Source organism: Dermacentor silvarum, chromosome 4 (assembly GCF_013339745.2).
Source record: "Dermacentor silvarum isolate Dsil-2018 chromosome 4, BIME_Dsil_1.4, whole genome shotgun sequence".
In the NCBI taxonomy this organism is placed as follows: Eukaryota; Metazoa; Arthropoda; class Arachnida; order Ixodida; family Ixodidae; genus Dermacentor; species Dermacentor silvarum.
In genome coordinates, this window is record NC_051157.2 from 209,760,409 (window position 1) to 209,783,315 (window position 22,907).

At 46.8% G+C, this 22,907-nt stretch overlaps 1 protein-coding gene across 1 annotated transcript in view; it reads right to left on the reverse strand.

Annotated features, from left to right (window-relative positions):
- The window catches only part of LOC119450919 (receptor-type tyrosine-protein phosphatase R), a 126,351-nt gene that overhangs the window by 22,436 nt on the left and 81,008 nt on the right, over window positions 1–22,907 (reverse strand). Inside the window, exons 9-10 of the mRNA XM_037714388.2 lie at window positions 22,139–22,350; window positions 13,200–13,313 (exon numbers count right to left, since the gene is read on the reverse strand). Coding sequence (XP_037570316.1) covers window positions 13,200–13,313; window positions 22,139–22,350 — 326 coding nt within the window. The remainder of the gene's footprint in view (window positions 1–13,199; window positions 13,314–22,138; window positions 22,351–22,907) is intronic.

Below are 22,907 nucleotides of genomic sequence, written 5' to 3' on the forward strand. Positions count from 1 at the left end.
GATGACTGATGAGCATACGTAAGCAGTCATCACGCCGCTGTTGAGTGCGAATGTAACGCAGATCAGAAGTGGCCAGGACGGAAGCGTCGGTGTCATGCGCATCATTTTCAGGGCGGTCGACAGGATGACGGGAGAGGCAGTCGGCGACCTAGTGCAAGCGGCCTGACTTGTATAACACAGCAAATGAATGTTCTTGGAGCCGTAGTGCCCGTCTACCCAATCGTCCAGTGGGGTCTTTTAGTGACGAGAGCCTGCACAAGGCGTGGTGATCGGTAACCACAGAAAATGTGTGGCCGATCACCACACATTTTCTCGGTTGGCAGATTGGTGCGGCAGAAAAGTAGGGGCGAAATATGGCTACTGCCCAAACTAAACGCCAGGCACTCCCGTTCAGTAATTGAAAGATTTCTCTCGGCGGGCGACAAGAGGCGGCTGGCGTACGCAATTACGCGCTCTGCATTACGCTACGATTGAACGAATACAGCCCCAATTCCACGCCCACTGGCAACCGTGTAAAATTCAGTGGCGGCAAATGGAGCATAATGAGCCAGCAATGGGGGAGCTATTAGCAAGCATACGAGGGCGGAGAAGGCTTTGGTTTGAGCAAGGCCCCATGTGAAAGCAATGTCCTTCTTAAGTAATTCGGTGAGGGGACGAGCGGTTTTGGAGAAATTCTTGAGGAAACAACGCAAATACGAGCATAGTCTAACAAAACTTTTTACGTCTGCGGTGGAAGATGGAACAGGAAAGTTCTGGACACCGCGAATCTTGTCAGGGTCAGGTTGAACACCAGCGGCACTGACGAGATGACCAAGAACGGTAATTTGACGATGTCCAAAGTGGCACTTGGATGAGTTCAACTGCAGGCTGGCACGTCGGAAAACTGCAATGGCTGACAAATGCCTTAGGTGAATCGCGAAAGTTGGTGAAAATAATACCACATCTTTTTTTTTTCGTTCTTTAATTCAATTCAAGTTTATTACATACCTTAAATATGATACATAGTTGTGCATATACAGAAGGAGGTCCCAAGGTTTTATTCACCGTTGGCGGGACCTCCTGTGCAAGTAAAACGAAATGAGCAATACTACAAAGTAAAAAAGCAAGCAAACGAGAGAGCATATATATTACAAAAGAAAAATACATATATAAGTGTATCAATAACGTTCACTAGTAGATGGGATTATTTAGAGTTTAAAAACGTAAATTGTTTTAGGTTTTTCTTAAACATTTGCAAACAAGTAACAGATTTCATATGCGTAGGTAAACTATTCCAAAATGTTACTGAAGAAAAAAGCAAAGTGGATCTACCTTAATTAGTACGGATACTAGGCAAGAACAAGTTACGATGAGTAGTGAAGCGAGTAGAATTGGGATTAGAAAGCACATGTTGTGGAAAAATGTCTAAAGTAAGGTCATGGTTATAAATTTTGAAGTATATAATGCCTATATTATAAAAATAAATGCTAGACAGAAGCAAAATATTAAGATCAACAAAAATAGGAAAGGAAGGTGAACACCGTGAAGCAAAATTAATAATGGTAACTGCTTGCTTCTGGAGCTTAATCAATGGGGAGAGGTGAACGGAGTATGTATGACCCCATGATGAGATACAGTAGTTTATATGACTGTGTATAAAGGCGTAATATAGTGTTGCGAGGACATGGAGGCGGAAGTAGAATCTGGTTTTAAGGAGGGCACATATGCCAAAAGATATTCTAATGTAGAGTGAGGAAATGTGTTTATGAAACCGAAGATGAGGTCAACAATGACTCCGACAAAAGTAACATGATCGGAGGAAGTAAGAGCCTGGTTGTTGATGAAAAGACAAGGAGACATATTTTTCCTGTTTGGTGAATGAAAAAGCATAAAAGAAGATTTAGAAGGCTTAATTGAGAGCCGGTTTGCTGTACACCATTGCACAAGGGAATTTAAATCTGCTTGTAACTTGGAAATTAAGACATTACGGCCAGGGCTATGAGCAAAGATGGTGGTGTCGCCTGCATATAAAATACACTTAGAGCTGGAAAGGCAACAAGGCAAGTCATTAATGTATGTTAAGAACAAAAGGGGTCCTAAAATAGATCCTTGGGGAACACCTTTAACAATAGATGAGGTATTAGAAAAACAATGATCAACAACAAGCTACCGTCTATTAGATAAAAAGTTTTTTAGCAGGGATAGTGCGGGCCCAACAATACCATAACACTGAAGTTTCAAAAAAAGAATGTTATGATCAATAGAATCAAAAGTCCTAGAAAAATCTACACATACAGAAGCTGAAATGTCACCATGATCAATGCAAGATTTAATATTATCCGTGAAACATGCAATGGCAGCGTCAGTAGACAACCCTGAGCGGAAGCCAAACTGAGAAGAAGCTAATATGTTAAATTTCGTGTAGTACTTGTGTAGTCTTGTTTCAATCAATTGCTCTAGAACCTTGTCAAGGTAGGGAAGAACAGAAATCGGACGATAATTTTCACATGAAGATTTGACACCTTTTTTCCAGACAGGTATGACCTTCGCAACCTTGAACTGGTCAGGGAAAGCACCAGAACTGAAAATAAGGTTAAATATGTGGCTTAAAATGGGTGAGATTGTAGAGCGAATTAATGTGTTTTGCGGAGATGTGGTCTAGACCAGGGCGAGTCGATTTTAAACCTAAAATGACAGATTCAGTTTCTTTAGGGTTAGTTGGTTAAAGAAAAAAAGATTGTGGTTGACTGGCAAAGGAATGATAAAGATCAGGACTATCAGGGAGGGTAGCATGTGCCAAAAAGTAATCACTGAATGCATTAGCTATCTCACTCGGTGATGTTATGATCGCGCCATTTATAGATAGTGATGTAATCGGGTCATGTGAATCAGAATTATTCAAGAATTCATTTACCAACTGCCATTTTTTTTTCATACTATTACCGCATTGTTCAATTTGGTCTTCATAATAGCTGCGCTTTGCATTTTTAAGAAGTGTGGATAAAGTGTTTGAATATTGCTTATATCGTGCTTTAGGGCGCGCATTGAAAGGCTGGTCTTGGTTTTTTTGTAGAGGTTGTCCTTTTTTCGCAAACAACGTAACAGAGAATTTGATAGCCAGGGGCAAAGGGGAGCATGATAACGTCGCTGAGAGGACATGACGGTAGTGCGTGATTTCATGGCAGTATTAATAATGTGGGTAAGTTTGGTTAACGCAATTTCAGGATCTAGAGCTTCAAGAACCGGCAACCAGTCTGCATCTTCAATAGTTTTAGTGTATTTAATGTTATCAAAATAGGTTCTGAAGTGCATTTTATTTCCTTGGGAAATGGATTTGACAGTGGATAGAAATATAGGGTAATGGTACGTAATATTAGTTTCAATAACACCAACTTGAGTGGGTACGGTGAAATTAGCTATAATGTGGTCAATTAAAGAGTGTGAACCACTGTTTGTATAGCGTGTAGGGTCAGTTATAAGGCAGTGGTAGCCATAGCTATAGATGCAGGTGAGGTAGTCTCTTGTCACAGTGTGAGAATCTTGTAATAAGTTTATGTTGATATCACCAAGAATTAAAACATTTTTATTTTCGCTAGACAGTTGATGTAGTATCACTGAAAGTTCAGTGAGAAAGCTGGAAGAATCAGATGAAGGAGAACGATAGATGGAACCACAGACGACTTTGTGATGGTTGTTAGTTATGGCAAGTCTATCAAATTCTACCCAAACTTACTCACACTTGGGGATGTGTAATTTTAGGTCGTGACGTCGCGTGTATGATAAGCCATTTAACACATAGATGGCACAGCCTCCATATGGATCACCATCACGATGGCAATACTCGCATGAATAACCTGATAGACCGTAAAGGTATTTCGTAAAGACCGTAAAGATCATCTAGATAACACAGACATGTGGACTATTTGTAGCTGCGAAGTAATGAGTCCACCATTCTTTCAAAGGTTGCTGGGGCATTACATAGGCCGAACGGCATAACCTTGAATTGGTAGAGGCCGTCAGGTGTTATGAAGGCAGTTTGCTCATTGTCTTTGTCATCTACCGAGATTTGCCAATAGCCTGATCGAAGGTCTATGGACGAAAATTACTTGGCTCTGTGCAAGCAGTCCCAAGCATCATTAATACAGTAAAACCTCGATAATTTGAACTCGGTTAATTCGAAGAATTTGAGCAGTCCCGTCATTCTCAATGCAAATTCTACCGGATAATTTGAATGGCCCGCGCGGCTCTATTCGGATAATTCGAAGTTTCCGGCTAGTAGCAACGTGCGGCGGTTAGGTTAGGGCACTCCGTACAGTCGCCAACCGATTTTCGGAGCTCGAGGGGACTGAAAAATAGTCCGGAAAACTCGTTCGGCCGAAAAAAAAAAGTTATTAGAGCGGCTTAAAAAAATCTCTAATAATGCCCTGCCTCATACTACGCTTGGAGGGGATCGACCTGCTTGGATTTGCGCAGCAATGACGTCGTCTCCGTGTACAGTCGACACGAACGTCACCGCGTTGGCGATCTCCGCCAACGGAGTTCGCCACGAAGATCCAAGAAACGAGCTTCGCACCGCTTAGCTCTCGCGAAGGTACAGGAAGTAGCGCCGATCACTGAGACATGGGTCTCCGAGACACCTGCTCAGTGTACACGCCACGTTCAAAATAGCAACCGAAACTTGAGAGAAAAAAAAAAAACTCACTGAATTAACAAGCGTGGTGTCAGCGCGCACGAACGAGCGCGGCCGCGAAGGTTCATGCGGTCTATCGCTTCAACGGAAACTGAGCGGCGAGAGCACATCGCATACAAAAGGTCAGAGCCGTCTGGAGATCGCTTTCAAGATACGGTGCGCGCGAGAAACCGCTCCGGCACTAAGTACGCAGTTAGAAGAGTAGAAGAGCACATACGGCGGGCGCGCGGCACTGATTTTATCGCCCTTGGACTTTGTATGGAACCTCAGGGCGGCGACGCCAACGGCGAAAATCCGCTTGAAGTGTTCATATAATTGGTGTCGCAATAAAAAAAACATCCCACAATAAATGGTTACGATAGCGCTGAGCGCATTACTAAGAAAAAAGAAAAAGAGCAGTACTCTGGAGCGTTTTGTCAGCCAAGGAAGAGCGGGCATGGCCTCCGAGACTGGAGGATTGCGCTAGCTCTCTATTGATAGCGCGCGTTCCAATCTTGGAGGCTACACAGCAAGCCACTGGAATCCAAGCCAGTGCAAAATCCAACATGGCGGCCTGCAAGATTGGGTAGCGCGGCTCGGAAAGAGCGATTTAGTCCGCAAAATCGAACTTTGGGGTCTCAATTCGTCCGACAAATTAGGTGCGAAAATGCATGAACTCAATGGGAACCCTGACGGTGCATTTTTGAAGTCCGGAATATCCAGCAAGTCCAAATTTTTGGAGTCAAGCACCACCACGCCCGCTTTCGCGGCAGTTATCGATTCCGTGAACATCGTCCGCAACTTTGTTGAGTGCAGTGCGGGTGATATTTGTATGCTACGTTTTTTGAGCCAGCTGGAGAGCATGGCACTAGGGGCGGTGAACCAGCGCGCCAAGTAATCCCGCATCGGTAATTACATTGAGTAATTTTTCTCGGACATGGAAAATAAAGGTGATTTCTTTTTGCTGCAAGTTCTTGCTTGTTTCTTTTTTTATTATTCATTTCGGTTAATTCGAAAATCCGCTTAATTCGAAGAATTTTCGCGGTCCGGCGACCTTCGAATTATCGAGGTTTTACTGTACGTATTAAAGAAGAATCCTTGTGCGTGATTTTGTTGAGGTGTCTGTAATGTACACAAAAGCGCCAAATGCTATTTTTCTTCTTTACAAGGACAGCAAAGGACACCCACAAACTGCAAGATGGCTCGATAACCGCTTCAGTCAACAGCTTAACTTCTCGTTGGATCACTTGTCGTTCAGCATGTGAAACGCGGTACAGCCTGCGGCATATCAATTGGTAAATACGATGGGTAAATACGATGGGTGACCAACGATGTGTGGGCTAAAGGACGGCCGTCAAGGTAAAAAATGTTGCTGTAAGTTTCCAAGAGACGGCGGAGGTCAGTGCTTGTGCAGGAAGAAGGTCAGGTGCAATCATTTTGCTAAGTGTCTGTGAGAGTTGGTGAATCAGACGTTCCTGTAGAGAGCGATGGAATTTCGGCGTCAAGAGCCAATATCTTGCAATTATTCACAGGAGAAATGTCCCCCAAAAACATGCCCCTGGGAACAATTTGAGTCGAGCAGTTAAAATTAAGGAGAGGGAGCGAAGTGCGATTGCCTGCAATAGTTAGCACGGTATGCAGAATGGCCAAATTCCTTTCAAGCAGCACGTCAGCCGTGGGACATAGCGCATAGACGCTGTCAGGAATAGATGTGAATGACATTATAGTGATGTACATAGTGGCTTGAGACGACAGGTGGATGTCTTCGGGAGAGCATAGCCGTGGTTGTGTGACTGGTGGACTATAGTAGTCGTGGGGTAGCTCAAGCTGAATGACACTAGACGGGCTGTCAAAGAAGGCTGAATGGGACGATAAAAAGTTAAAGCTGAGTATAACGTCGTAAGGGCATTGCTTCAAAACGGTAAACAAAACAGTTGTTAGATGCCCTGCGATGCCAATGCGAGCAGTACGCATACCAAGCACGGTAGGCGTTTCTCCATTGGGGACGCGGAGGGTGCGTGATACAGCGGGTGTGAGAACTTTGTACAGGCGTCGGCGCAATTGGGCACTCATCACAGATATATGCGCGTCAGTTTCAATGAGTGCTGGGACACTGACGCCATCGACTACAATGTCCGTCGACTACAACGTCCGTCAAGTTCTGTTTGGTCGGGAAAGTGATCAGAGGGTTTTGCGGTCGGGTCATCAATGCGGTGTCACCTCCGAGAGCTGCATCGCTTAGTTTGCCAGAGACGGGCGTCGGGGCTGCATCGGGGACGGCAGGCGACGAGCCTGCGGCGATAGGGACGATAGCAGACGAGCTGGTGGCAAATGGGACTGGCGACGGCAGAATGACGTTGAGGGGCTGTTCTAAGTGGCACGAGCATCACTGTTTGACTGTTTGGGGTGATAATAACTGGTCAATGGCAGTGGCAGAGGGGAGGAAACAGTACGGTTGTTACAATGGTGAGCAACGTGACCGATACGCCGGCAGGCAAAACAGATTGGCCGATCTTCTGCGGTTCACCACTTGTCTGAATTTCGGTAGCGTGCAGGATACCGCCGACTAGTGGATGGACAAGGAGCATGAGACAGCTGTGCATCGGCAATGGCACATACAGTATGAACTCAGAGTTCCTCGCGGACTATTGCCTGCACAAATGGCGCTGTAGGCAAGTTGTTCAGCTGACTAGGGAGGGAAATAAGGGCTGCAGGAGCCACGCCTTCAAGTTCTCGCCGCACTATCCCTGTCAGGTCATCTGATGATGATGGTGGCTGCATTCTTAGCCTGTCGTCACAAGAGGTTGTCGCAGCTGTGTTCGGCAGACGTGTGAATGGCGTTGCAAGGCGGTGGCTATTGGCCTGCTCAAAGCATTGACAACCTTTTATGATGTCCTGTACTGTCTCACAATTTTTGCACATGAGCAGGTTGAAAGCATCGTCAGCGATCCCCTTCAGTACATGCTCAACCTTGTCTGCGTCAGCCATATCGCTGTTGACCTTACGGCAGAGCCAGCATGTCCTGGATGTAAGAGACTTACGATTCTGTGGATGTTTGGATGCAGGTCGCTATTTCTTTCTTAGTGGCGTTCTTCCGCCCAGCGGGACGGCCGAACAAGTCCCTCAGCTTCTCTTTGCACGTGTCCTAGTCGTTAAGCTCTTCCTCGTGGTTGTCATACCACACCTTCGCCATGCCTCGTAGGTAGAAGACCAAGTTACCCAACAAAATCGTCGGATCCCATCTGTTGTGGGCACTTACACGCTCATACGTGGCGATCCAGTCTTCCACGTTGAGGTGGTCGGTGCTACAGAACGTTCCGGGATCCCGCAGCTCAGCCAGGACAAGCGTCAGGGTTGTAGGCGTTGATGTAGGCTGCGCCATTTCGGGTCCTGTTTCGGCCATCATGTTGCCCAGTCCGAGGTTATGACCACTACGGAGCTCCGTTGTTTCTCGTGGTTAGCTCGCAGCTCTCAACAATTTGTTACGTTGCGGAAGTCACATATAAAAATGTATTTACAATATATTTACAGGAGAGGCAATAATACATAAACAAGATGGCTGTCGTGACCCATTCCACCTCCATACGTTAAATCCTTTTCTGACTGGCGCCACTCTTGGTTGCGCCATAACAATACAGTTGAACCCACTTATAAGGATACTGGTTTTAACAATATATCGGTTATAACAATGAGAAGCTGCTGCACCATCAACTTTTGTATGTTTTCTATGGGAAAATAAGCTGCTCACTACAATGCATCCATGCCGCATTATCGGTTATAATGATGGAGCCTGCAACTGGCTGCCCATTGCCAAGAGAGAGTGGAATGCAAACTCGTTGAAAAAAAAAAAGAAAAAAAAAGAAGAAATTCGAGCCGTTTCCCACCACCGCGCGCTGTTTTCCATCCTTCTCCGCATCGCCAGCCTCGCACGCCTCTCTCCCGTCGCCCTTTCACCCCTCCGAACACGAATACGCCGCGCCACCCTCCAAAACACGAATGGACCGCGCCAACTGTGCTGAGCTGGCTGGCGAAGCGCCGAAAATGTGCGACACAATTGAGTGAAAACGGCGTTAGCTTCTACCGAAACAAAGCGACAGAGTTCGCAACGCCATAGTCATGATTGAAATCGCACTGGAATGACAGCAACGCCGGAACGCTTCGTGCCTATTTGTGCCTTTAAAGCCTTTATTCTTGCGTTTACCGCCACGCATAGCACCGCGTTGGCCGCATGCCTTCATGACTGTGTCGTCGCCATCCATGATCGCATCGATAGCGGCCGCGATTTCGTCCGCAATTGCAGCGAACGATAATTTTGTTTTGACTCAGTGCGTGCGTCAGCGGTGCGCCTTCACAACCGCAAGGTTGCTGTCCATAATCGCGTCGACAGCGGTCGCGGCAAACAATAGCTTCGTTTTTATTCAGTGCACACCAAAACTGTCGAGGATGAAGAGCACCTTCTACATCGCGATGGGTGGCGACCTGGCAAAAAAATAATCGGGTTGTGCGCGCGGTAGTGAAAAGTGTGTCTTAGATGAAGACTCGGGCCGCGGCCATGCTTTGAAAGAAGTTGCGAGGCCTTCCCTGCTGCGAGCGCTAATCAGTTATGACATGACGAGAATTGCAGCTTCGGCACTACCTTTGTGCAAAATAGAAACAGGATTCTGCTGATTCATTCGGTAAGTAAAAGCGTGTTGACGTAGAAAGCATTTGTTTATTGTTTTCTTCATACCCGTGATAATTCGACATTCGGTTAATTCGGTCGCGTGAAATCCGAATTAAGGAGGTTTTACTATAGTAGTGCCATTGTTGCATGTCGACAGCCGTGACTTGTTACACGCGATCAGTGTGTACAGCAAGCAGAGTCAAACAGTTAAACGAGTCAACACAATCGGCAGCCGGCTGGTGTGGAGGGGCACTGGCCCTCCCCGCCATTATAGTTTTCTCACAACAGCTCTGCCCTCCCCCTGTTTTGACATGACGGGTGGATCGCGGAGATGGCAGCAACCCAGTGGAAGGTGTGCTTCAGCTGCCGCGGCTATGACCCTCGAGCTAATCGGGCACCCCACTGGAAGCCGCAGCTACAGGCTGACGGCACCATTTCCCGGATTCCCTGCGGCTACGATCCGCAGGCTAAAGGAGTCGGCCGGGCGATCCAGGTGCCTCAGTCACCCCACCGTTTTGACCGCCTGACCAGGCCAACCGTAGACCGAACGTCGGACACAGCGATGTCGAGTCCACGACCCATCTTAACGACGTGTCGTCAGAAGTAGCGACGACGAGGTGATGTGGCCACGTCGATGGACTTAATGTAAATAGTTTGCACTTATCAAGTCATGATATCTGACGAGTTTGGGGAATGTCTAGAATTAGTTCGTGCTGTATACAGTAAAACCCCGGTGATACGATCGCGGCTGGTACGAATTTCGGTGTGATACGAATTCGTAACATTCCCCAGTCGAAATACATTGCTCACAATACGAGAAAAAAAATCGGCTGTTCCAAACGTGTTGCCACGCTGCTGCAGATCATACGAACGCGTGAGCAACAGTGGCGGCGGCCGAGCCAGCGGGGCGACCGGCACAGACAAGCTGGCACAGCAGGATCTGGGCGGGATCCATAGTCGCCAAGCAACTGACTACGTCACACGGCTGCGCAATCTCTCATTGAACCCACGTCGAGCGGACCGGACCACATCACAGCCTAGCCGATGCTTAGCGAGAAAGTAGACGAGGACTGCTGCTGCAACGACGACCGCGGCGCAGTCCCGACGGCCAAAACGCTCCCTGCACTCGACGTGCTCAGACGTTCAGTAGCGTGCGAAAACATTCCCGAGATCACATGCACGCACTTAGACGCCTTTCAGAAGGCGATCGTTGATGATTTGGGCAAGGAGAAAACGTCCCGTTGGTACGTATTTAATGAGACCGCGAAAAAAAAAAAAGGCCGCAGTTTCGCCCGAAAGGTGAAGCAACGACTGCGATAGCAAATTAGTAGACAGCTGTACGAAGTAAGAATAGTAGTTGTAACAGCCGTATAAACTTGTAAACATTCGCTTACTCACTAAATAAACAAGCACGATGTCATGCGCACAAAGGTAAAAATTAACACATCTTGCTCGAGGACCGCCAAAACGCGACGTACGAGCCGGAAAAACACAGCAGCGAGGAAGGTATCAATGGGGTTTCACTATTAGAAATCCTTTCTGGTAAAAATAAATTCATTTTTCTTGATATTGTGTGTTTTGATGATACGAATTTTGGGTGATACGAATATCTCACGCGACCCCGCGAGATTCGCATCACCGCGATTTTACTGTATTGCTTGTCTTGTGCTGTTTTCTTTAACGTTTGCTTTTTCAATTATAAATGTTTGTCTTAAAAGTGCGACTTGACCCTGTCTGTCTTTAGTTTGCCAAAATTCGTGACAGTATCAAAGCCAGAATCTGGCCATCATGGGGGAATGCTCCAGCTTAATTCTGACACCCAGGAGTTCCTTGATGTGAAGATTGGTACGTCGTTTTTGCATCCTTTCCTTTTTAGAGCGTGCCTGCTGCAGCAAAGACTAACCAGTAGCTTCATTCTCATAAACAGAATGAAGCCTTGGCCACCCACATTTAGCAGAACCAATGCTTTAAAAAAAACTCCCAGCTACTTACTACCGCAGCTACTCAAAAACATTCCTGCGTCTAAACTGCCTTTTTCTTTTTGCAACCAAGGTTATTTTTGAGGCATGGGAAAGATGAACGTCAAATAATGCTAAAAAGGCTCAAGAACTGCAAATAAATAGACCCGTTTGCAGTTCACAGACAGGGGCTACCGATTAAAAACAAAAATTAAATTGTGGGGTTTTAAGTGCCAAAACCACGAGCTGATTATGAGACACGCCATAGTGGGGGACTCTGGAAATTTGGACCACCTGGGGTTCTTTAATGTGCATCTAAATCTAAGTACACGGGTGTTTTCACATTTCGCCCCCATCGAAATGCGGCCGCCGCGGTCGGGATTCAATCCCGCGACCTCGTGCTCAGCAGCCCAACACCATAGCCACTGAGCGGTTACGGCAGGTGGGCTACCGATTTCACCACAGAAATACAGCAGGAAAGTAACACAGTGGCGAACTGCAGCTGTGCGGCAAAATAGAACCCCGCAGATTTTCAACACTTTTCATCTGCAGATAACCACAAACATACAAATCAGTTTTGCCGTGTAATGCACTGAAAATTATAAACACACTAAACTCTCGTTACAACAAAGTGAACAGGGCAGCCAGAAAATTCAATAAAAACAACTACCCGTTAAAAGCTAAGAAATTATAGCTGAAATAGGACAACTTTGCGGTTGCCTAATACATAGGAGTGTGCGAATACCGAAAAGTAGATTTCGAATCGAATCAAGAGAAAAAGCCGAATATGGAAACAAATATAGAATATCAGAAAATGTTTCGCAATATATAATGCTTACAAATTTTGGGCATGAAATTATGCTGATGCACATGCTCAGGAGTCTCATACCACTGCATAACAAGAATGAAGCAAGCTACTATTAGTAACTTAGGTACATAGAAATCCAGATATACAGTACGGTCTACTCTTGTTGAAGGGAACACAAAATTAGTATGCCAGCACTGATTACAGCTGGAAAACTTTTTATCAATAAATTTATGTTGAATGGAATCAAGTGCTTTTTTTCTCTCTAAAACAAATGAATCTGTGACGTTTTGTTGTACTGAATATCAATGAATAGTGAACCAGTGTATTGCGGCAATCTTATTTACTGCATAGAAAGTGTTGCTTTCCAGTTCTTCCTCCAAACAACAGAAGGGCTATCCCCACTTTAGCGCAGGTGGATTATCCCAAGGCCAATCTGCGCTACCGACGAAAGGACCGCGCCATCATGTGATTCTATCACTGCTCTGCGCAGCTGGTGCCGACGGTAAAGAACAGGCGCTGTCTGCGCCATTTGATGATTGTCTGGGTCGGCATGATTTGCCACCTGTAAAAGATCTTTAAATCATTAAGATCTGTAAAATCATTAAAAATCTGGAGGGTCACAGCAAGTTTGCACGACCTGCATGCGACTTATGGCTCTGTGCGAGTCTCCACATCGAATATATCAAATATTCAAGAATCGAAAAGTAGATATTCGATTTGCAAATCGAATTATTCGAACATACAATATTCAATCCTATTCAGTGATATTCGAGTATTCGCACAAACCCCTACTAATACGGGTGTCACATGGCACATTTTTGATCGAGATTATATTTCTCGGTCGCGATTGGCTCCCATGCGCAAGCAGTGGGAGGGAATGTACACCAGAGCATTCCTTTATTTCATCTTGAATGCTGCCATGGCCGCCAGGAATCAAACTCTCAACCTCATGCTGAACAGCAGAACACCTTGTTTGGCAGGCCACAACAGCAGACAGAGAATGAAACACTTTTCCTGCGAATTTATTCTGTGCCACCGACACACGAGGTCCAGTCACATGATCGTGTTGCTGAGAGCAACTGCTTCAGGACGCAGAATTGGAGGACAACTGGAAGTACACACCTGCAGCGTCAGCTCACGCAGCGTGTAGCCGTCACGTGCCAACGTCCGAACCACCTCCACCGTGAAGAGACCGTATGTGCCCCGCACTTCTGGCAGGTACCGCTCACACTTCACCTGTGGCAAGGGCAGAACATAACGAGATTTTTTTAAAATGTGTTATTTCGAAGTCCTCACAGGCTCAGAGGTAGAATATTGCGTGGAGGGGTTAGGGAAGGCTACACGTAATGAAAAAGAGTGGAAGTCACTCGTTAGATAAAATTTATCTATGATGTCGAACGTTACACAGTAGAAGGCACAATTTGCTTATACACCTTTAGGCTACATTAAATCAACTATGTAAATGCACATGAAATGCGTGGAATATAGTAGTATGTGTCATACATGAATGGACGAATCATGGAAAAGACAAACTGTCGCCTACTTATCGGTATGCAGCTACTACGCCTACAATACATGAACATTAGGTAAACAAACTGCTTACTTCATTATCATATCTAAAAGTCACAGGATCAACAATGTTTGCAATTCTGTCTGGAAGATCATTCTAACATGCAAGAGCTTGTGGCAGGACGGATGAATTAAACACATTTGTTTTATGAAAGCTGATCCCATGACAAGCTTTAGCAACACCAGCAAAGGATGTTGGCACTGGCAGTCCTTATAGAACTGAAGTGCAACTATGATTTGATGCTTTTTTTATTTTACTTCCATTCCCCCTCCCCCACCCCTTTAAACCTTTACAGGCCAGCTTATGAGGAGTGGTGGGTAAATGGGTGACTTTGTTTTTAGCGTTCTATTGTAAAAATTACTCCACATGTTAATTAAAAATTTTGTCCATTGAATGGTGATGAACTTTCGGGTAACAATCAGTAGCTATCTTACTGTGGAACATTTGTGCAATGCTTTCTACAAATATCCATCAAATTCTTTAGATAGAGTTTCGGATTTCAGAGTACCTTTTGTCAGAGACTTTTGACAGAATCACCATTTAAACCGGCAGGTATATCCTCCCGAGACCCGAACACAAATATGTGATATAATTGCTCTTCAAGGTGGTTTTTATTAGTACTGTTATGTTATGAACTTGAAAAACAATTTTAAAAATTTAGATACCACGGTTAGATACCAAAAACTGCGTCTCCATGTACGTGAACAGCTCCTCATGTTTGCTATGGTAAAAACTGCATTTCATTGCTTAAACGCAGAGATGAAGATAGAACTGCGTGTAGTACGTTACCATGTTGCTGGTACGTCCGGTATTTTCACGCAATCTCAGTGATTTCAAAACACACCTCAAGTTTGCTTTCGGCCGTCTGGGACGACACAGAAGTCTAGATCAATTGAGTGTCACATTCCTTGTGAATGACAAGAATATGAAAGCGAATGACAAGAATATGAGCAAACAACTTCTTTACAGTTACCCATGCACCGCACTTTATACCCAGAATAAATATATTGCATAATCACTTGCGAGTGAATTCATAAAAAATGTAGAAAGCAATGTGCAATGTATTGTGTCTTAGAAGGTTATTCCACATATTACTTCCTTAAAGAAGAACATAAAGAAATTTACTTGTGCAGGCATCGTCCAATTTAAGATATACTAATTCCACTTGCCTTTACCTACAAGAGGAAAACTTCCAAGATTTCATTTGTTTTCGCCAACATGACATAAACAATGTTTTAATATTTTAGCTTCACAATGTTGGCAATACAGTGTGCTATAAGCTGTACAAGTACAGTAGAAGCCTACTGCTTTGTTCCTGGATGCTGCATTTTCCTGACTGTTACGTCGTTTTCAGCTCACCCCAGCATAGCTCTCGTACGACCCAATGCATTGATAACCCCACTGTTACGTCGCAACTGTGGGACCGTTCCTGCAACATGCGTTGCGAACTCGCACTCACCTCCACTCACACTCACTGGCACTCACCTCCACTCACTCGCACTCACACTCACCTCCACTTACACTCACTGGCACTCACCTCCACTCACACTCACAAGCACTCACCTGCACTCACACTCACTGGCACTCACTCTCACTCGCACTCACTTCCACTCACACTCACTGGCACTCACCTCCACTCACACTCACAAGCACTCACCTGCACTCACACTCACTGGCACTCATTCTCACTCACACTCACTTCCACTCACACTCACTTCCACTCACCTGCACTCACACTCACAGGCACTCAGGCCTTTGAAATGAGTGCGAATGAGTGGACTCATGAGTGAGTGCGCCGACCTATGCGCCCGAGTGATGATATCGTCATATCGTGACAAAAACACTTCATTTGTATTGGCAGCGCTGGAAGCGCGCCACCCTCTGCGCCTTGCTTCTGGACGTTCCACATGCTTTGCGCCACTTTTTCTGAAATAGAATTATGTGATAAGGTCAGGAAGCAGCGACGTCTGTTGTGCTCTACGATTCCACGGAGACTGCAGAAGTGGCACCTTGCACTCTCTCCGGTGTCCCGGTGCGCACGTGTTTGAAGAGACCGAACGAGCAGGCTGGCAGATAAAAAAGGATGCGCGTGCGCAGTACGCGCTCTCGAACTTAGGCGCGCAGCCGTCAGATGGCGCAGCGATGCAGTTTAGTCGCCGCTTCCGTGGTCTCTAAAATTTTGCACTCAACTGTACAGGTGCACAAGACTTCATTCACGTTTTGCATAAAGGCCCCTCTAACCCCCTCCCCCTATCGTGCAACCTGCATTAACATATTGACCCTTTTCTCGGCGATCCCGTGGGCGCTGCCATGTTTGATCACGTGGTGACGCGTCCATTGCTTGAATCAACTGCCTCCGTTGCCTCCTTGGTTACAATGGAAGTGTATGACGCCGGCGCGGCTTAGAAAACCTCTGTTTTCGAAGATATCCTAGATGGTGAATAGGTGGACGAAACGAAGCTTTGATCACAGCTTCAGAGAACATGCAAAGCGCTTTAGGAGCTGATTAAGCTATGTCCAAACGGCGCAAGCAGCGTATATGGGGCTTGTTCTAAAAGCAGGGCTAAATATGTACAGTGTAGACCGCTTATAATGCAAGTCGCCGGAGTCGCGAATATCCGCACTCTAAGCGGTACCGCATTACAACCAAAGCAACAATTTTCAAGGCCCGCACATATGCAAAACATGTGCACCGAGCTGCCACGCGTATGTGACAGTGGAGGAATGCGGCTAGAACGTTTGCATTCAATTTACAGTCGAATCTCGTTTATTCGAACCAAATCACGCGGCGGCGCCTCCGACCGGCATTGCTCCGGCACCGCCATAGAGTAAAAACTTAGAAGAGACCCCTCAATGTCACGCGCGAACAAAACAAAAAAAGGGGGAAAAAATGCGGTGGAAATTTCACCCTCTCTCAAATGGCAAGGTTGCCGATTCTGCGCTGCACCAGAACATGCGTGTACGTGCCGACGTCTCAGCCACACTACCGTAGCCACGCGTAGAAAATGGCAGTGAACCCTTCTTTCTCCTTTATGCTTCCTCTACTTCCTAGTCACGTGTTGATCTTGCACGCTGCGGCTACGGCGCAGAGGGAAGCAGCGGCGCTGTCCCAGGCCGGTCAACGAAACTACCCATGCCGGCAAATGCCCGCTTCCTGATAATGGCAGAAAACGAAACTTCGCGAAGCTGGTGCCGGGCCGGCCGGAGCGGCGGCGCCTGCACGGCGGCGGGCGCGCACGGTGACAGTCGAAAGTGCTACGAGGGAGGGCGAGGGGATCCACCGAAGCGGCGGAGTTGCCGACGCGAAATCCGCTTCCCTGCCGCCCTCCTCCCTCACATTCAACGATCTCCGCGTGCGCTCTTCGCCGTGCTGTGCCGGCGCCGCCCGCTCCCTGAAGTTTCGTTTACTGCCGTTATCGTGAAGCCAGCGTTGGCTGACGTTAGCAGTTTCATGGCCCTCGCTCGCTATGCGCGTCGTGATATTTCACCACTCGCACTCAAGATTCTGGTTTCAGCCCCACTGGCTTTTCGTTCGCACCAAGTGCCCTTCTCCACTTCGTCTCTCTTTCTTCCTCGAGCACTGCTTGGGGCGCCCGTTTAAGGGGAGCGTTCGCCGTCTCCACTGACTTCCGTACTACCAGGCCGCCGGTATTTCATTTCCCACAACTGAATTGTAAGCGATACGTGTATACATGGAGTGCTATGGGAAAATTAATGGGAGTCTGAAAAGACCGTACTATATCCGGTCCTGCACTATAAGCAGTTACGTTATAAGTGGTCTATACTGTATTCCAAACTATCCCAGCTTTCCGATTATGAATTCAGTCAGGATTAGTGTGTTTTGCTCTTTGTTCTTTATTCGGTAAATATTTTGAAGCAATGGCTTGTCAGTTTCTGACTCAGTGAAGTTCCTCGGTGCGGCCACTATCTGATTATTTTCTGCTTAATCGCTCGCAGGTGTGCTCAGTTCTAAGATAGATTTGTTCTTGCTGCGCACAATGCTTGAAACGTAGCTGTTTTGTACATTGCAATACCTTGTAGCAAATATATATTACAGCTAGTAACTCGCTTACTCTTGTGGACCGTCACGAAACATTCAGCTTCGAACATTCGTGCGCCATAGGTGTAGTCCGTGATCTATTGTGTGTATACAGTGCGCATATATTCAAGTGTGCGCCCATCCACTTATTCTTGATACGTTGGTGATAGAGTGGGCGCAAGTTTTCCTGCCATTTGGGACAGATGTGTATAGATAACGTGCGCGAAACTTACTATGACAGGAAGCGGCGCTACTCCCTTTGTCATTGTTTAACGAGTGGTACTCACTCTTGCCGACGTTCTGGGGATGAATCCCTTTCTTTGAAGGTTAGCGATACAAGGCTGGCGGATGAGCAAATTTCTGTATCCTCGAGGAAAGCCGTACATCACGAAGTGCCGGTAAAACATTCGGACAGTTGCAGCAGCGGTCCGCGAACTTGGCCACACAGATTCATTCTATTCCTTAAAATGCCAGTCACTACTTTTGCAGCAAACTACTGCACACGTCTTCAATCTGCATGATTCAATGTAGCATGATTGGATCACAGTGTGTTAGCGAAAACTCAGTTGCATTTCCGACAGCTGATCTCACAGAAGCAAGGCAGAAGCGGTAATGGTTTCGTATTCGTGCGCGGTCGCTGAGGAGAGGTATGGTGCGTAAAGCCCCTATATTTATAGAAGTAGCGCCATTCTTAGATCTTGCCGCCACCGCGCTCACCCCGGCGCTTCCTCCTCGCCCTCTCTTAGCCGCCTCCTGTCGCCCCAGCCTCCTCCGCTCCCCCATTGGCCAATCCGTGTCACGTGGAAGTTCGCGTCGCGCTTTTGTATATTTTTTTCTTTCCAGCGCGCTCCGACTGCCATTCTCGGGCCTGTGCGACGAAAGTGCTGTACGCACAAACGGATCAAATGTGTTAGGGACAAGAACTTCGTTGTGATGGCATGCTGCTGCGCCTTAAGTTGCCGCAACCGACAAGGCGAGGGCAAAAGGCTTTTTTTGTTTACCATCCGGCGTGCGCAAACGCTTGCTGCACACTTGATATTTGCGCCGTCTCGCATCTTCGCGTTGCTACTTCCAAAACGGCAATTATTAAGACCAGTTACTGACTGACGAAGCAAAATCGCGCCTCAAAAACGTCTCCGCAGGGCGCGATCGAAGTTTTCCTTGGATTTCCTCTGGTAGCGCGTTAGCTGTCGTCTGCCATGGCAGGCCCGACGCAGGCGGCGCCACTGTCGATATCGCGCCTCGATCGCGCTGGTTGCGCCGAGCGCGATAGTGGAACGGAGGAGGAGGGAAGTGGATGGCGCTACTTTTATAAATATAGGGGCTTTAATGGCGCGCCGCCGTGAGCGGCATCTTGTTTCTCTAAAAGAAACTGCTCCTCGAAAAGGGTTAATAGGCTTGTTTCGATCAGATCTGTCAACCTGAACGAACCTTGTATCGTTAGAAAGCGTATGTTGTGGAAAATCCACATGTGAAAATGCACTTACAGTGATGCTACTGGCGCATGCCATTTCAGAGTAGCTTTCGGAACAGCTAAAGATGCATTTTGGAGCAGTTAAGGGGGGACGTGGCTTTGAAAATCAACTGCCTGATTTTTTCATAGATTTTGATGAACATTGGCACAAATGTTTAGACTGCCTCCCTGATACTTCCATAAAAGTTTCAGAGTGATACCTTGAGAACATTTTATTGAGCAGAATCTTTCTCTCTTTAGCTTTCTGGAGGGCCTGGAGAGCTTAAAAAACATGATGGAAGGCTCGTTGAGTATTGAATGCATAGCTCAATGCGTGCTGGAGGTCGTGACACTCTTACTTTTTTTTTTCGCAACATAGTCATTTTTCAAGTTACCTTTGCACCAAGCACACTTTCGGAGTGAACGAATAGCCACACCATAAATTTATAAAAAGTCAAGATAAAAATGCGAGACTGTCTCGACCTGCACTGTAGTCCAAGGAACGTGACAAAAAAAAAACAGAATCAAAATAGGCTAAATGGTAATGAAGAAATCAGCTCCAGAAACTGAGCAGAAAGGCGAAAAAACAGTTTTGAGAAAACGGCTCTCAAAGTTTCACCTTCTCTTCAGTTCTCTAAAACGCACCAAATTTGTAATCTTTGTTGTGTTTTGTGACGTGGGGCTTCTTGGACATGTGGCCTCTGGTCTACTGTGCCTTTGTTCTGCGTTTTTTATGTTTGTATGGCATTCTTTACTGCTGCTCTACAAAGAGCATGGTGCCTGGTTTTCAAACCAAGTGAGGTGCAGAACTATGTGGGCATAAATACACAGTAGTTCTAGTGTTGTACCTGCAGACTGCCTCATTGATAGCAGTCTCTAGTACAGTCCACTAGTGAGGCATTGTTTTCTTTTGGTAGAATTGACCATGTTACTGAATGAAGGCTCTCAGCAGCGTTTTGGATCATCTTCCATTGACAATGACTATGGATGTTAGGAGAGCCACTGATAGATAGGCAGCAATGCAGCTGCTAGGTGCTTTCCAGCCTGTACTTTTGAATGATGCCTCACTTCTGCAGCCAGGTGTCTGTGCCAGCCCAAGTGGCCTAGTGAATAGAGCTCATGATGAGGTTTTTATGAAGGGGTGGTATGATAGGTATTGGTACGAGATATCGTGGCAATATGATAATAGAGTCGGCGCGCGATGTGCTAAGTCGCGGGTCTGAGGTGCCGATGTGCGAAATGCCTGGTCGCGGGTCCAAAGAATAGACGCTCGGTGAGCTCAATTGCGCAGTCCGAGGTGCCGACGCGCGAAATGTCTAGCCGCGGGATCGAGGAGTCGACGCTCGAGGTGTCGATGCGCGAAGTGCCTAGCCACTGGTCTGAGGAGTCGACACTCGATGAGCGATGTGCCGACGCGTGAAATGCGTAGCCGCGGGCTCGAGGAGTCGACGCTCGATGTGCTTAGTTGCGCAGTCGGAGGCGCTGATGCACGAAATTCTTAGGCAAGGATCCGAGAAGTCCGCGTGCAATGTGCTTGATCGCCGAGTCGGAGGCGCCTACGTGCGAAAGGCTTAGCCTCGTGTCCGAGGATTCCGTGCTCGAAGCTTGGTCACGAAGACCGTGTCGCCGATGCTCGGAATGCCTAGCCGCGGGTCTGAGACGTCCACAAAAAGCGGGATCGGCCATGCTACTGCGATGTCTGCATAGTGCCCGTTTTAACACTCGTCGAGATTACGGAATGCGAGGAGACCGCAACAAGCAGTGCAGACGACGCCATCACGGAGCGAGCACCAGACCAATGGCAAACCGCGCTGGAGTCACGTGGCGGGCGCAGCCAATCGGTGGCTCCGGCACGACCTTCAATCATTTGCTTTTTGTGTGCTCGTTTCTGTATGGAGGAGATAGCTGAAGCGGATAATTTGAAGACGGAGAAATGCGCTTTCCAACGTGACCAAGATGGCGGCGCTCGGCTGCGCCGTTCCGGAGATATCGTGGCTTGAAAAGCACCGTTCTTTTGCTATTTCCGCGAAATTTTTCGGCACCTTGGCTGATACAACAATTTTTTTAGAGCACTTCTACTTGGTTTTGAGTGATGATATTTCGGAATCAGATAGAATAAGAGTTATAGAAACTGAAAATTTGATTTTCAAAAAATCTATTTTTAGCCATTTTTCGCAATGCGAAAGCCGCGTCCCCTCCCCCCTTAAATGGACCTTAAGAGAAGGTTTAAGATAGCGATTGCAAACTATATTATATAGATCTTTTACAGTGGGCAAGCTATATGAAAGCAGTAAGTGATCACTGGTTCATAAATTCAATCCAAACACCTTCGTGTTTACAGCATGGAGTAAGAAAACAAACTCAGTGGTTTACAGCCGCCGACCAATCTTTGCAACCGCTTGACTATTTTATCTCCCCGCTACACCATCGCCTTGATTCACACTGCCGTCATCTGTTTCGTCCCGTGCATAGGATTTCTGTCAGGGGACAACATTTCCTAGCTGGTTACTCTCCTCGAAAATGGGACACCAGCGTTCCATTTTTTTAAGGGAAGTAACCGGCGAGGAAACACCCTCCAGGCTCTCCTCTGACAGAAACCGGTGCCATGATAGTAATGGGACGGAGCAGACATAGATGAGGGCATACGACAGCTGCGTGAATAAGGACTAACGGTAACCAAAGTTGCAGACTACGCAAGGTGCCATGATTGATGCCATGACAAATTATGATGACATTAAAGAGAGTAAAGTAAAGCAACTGCACCTGCTGCTATTCTGTCTGTTTCTGTGTTGCAATAAGATGCAAATACTTCTTGATAGTGTAATGGTTCAAGCGGGAATAGATGCGCGCATAAGAAATAAATGCACAGGTCAACGTTGGACTTGCAACTTAATGTTCATTATGATGGCAAACACTGAAAAAAATGCACAGGTCAGCACCTGCCCTGTGCATTTCTTTCCCGCCTTCACTGCACTGCACAAGATGTTCTTCCAATGTACCTTGGCGTCCTCGACCAGGTTGGTGATCATGACGATGGCCGGGGCCCGTTCCTGCCACACCATGGCCCAGAAGTCGGCCACCGTGTGGGCCAGGGGTCCCTGGGTGGCGATGTAGGCGCGAGGCTTGCCCCCGTAGCCGCTCAGGTAGTTGGCATTGATGTACTCCTCCTCCTCCTCTACGCCACGCCGCAGTCGCACCCGGCTGTGTTCATCTGCACAACCAATGATGTGGGGTGGGCCAGGTCTTACCACCAACATTTTGTTTGCTCCAAGAAAAACATTTGAATGACACCTAAACATACTTGTATGTGAGGTTAGAATGACCAGAATTATTGTACATTTTGACTGGTTCCCACTGTGCATTTTGCAGTTATGAACACTAAGATTGGAGCCTGCTGATTGGAGCATCGATGTCAGCCGTGGTTTCTTCCGCAGAATTTGCGGCAAAAAGTAGTTTTGTTTCGACTCAATACGCGCGTCGGCCGTGTGCCTAAAAAACTTTGTAGTCACCATTCATGATCACATAGATAGCGACCGCGGTTTCGTCTGCAGTTGTTGCAGCGAATGGTAGTTTCGTTCGGACTCGGTGCTTGCATCAGCCTTCGTGTTGAAAGAGGCTGCGGTTTTCTCCGCAGTGGTTGCGGCAAACAGTTGTTTCGTTTTGACTCGGTGCAAAGTTTTTGAGGATGAAGAGCACCGGCTACATCGCAATGGACGGACTATCTGTTGGCGATGAGCTCACTGGCAAAAAATAATAATTGGGATGTGC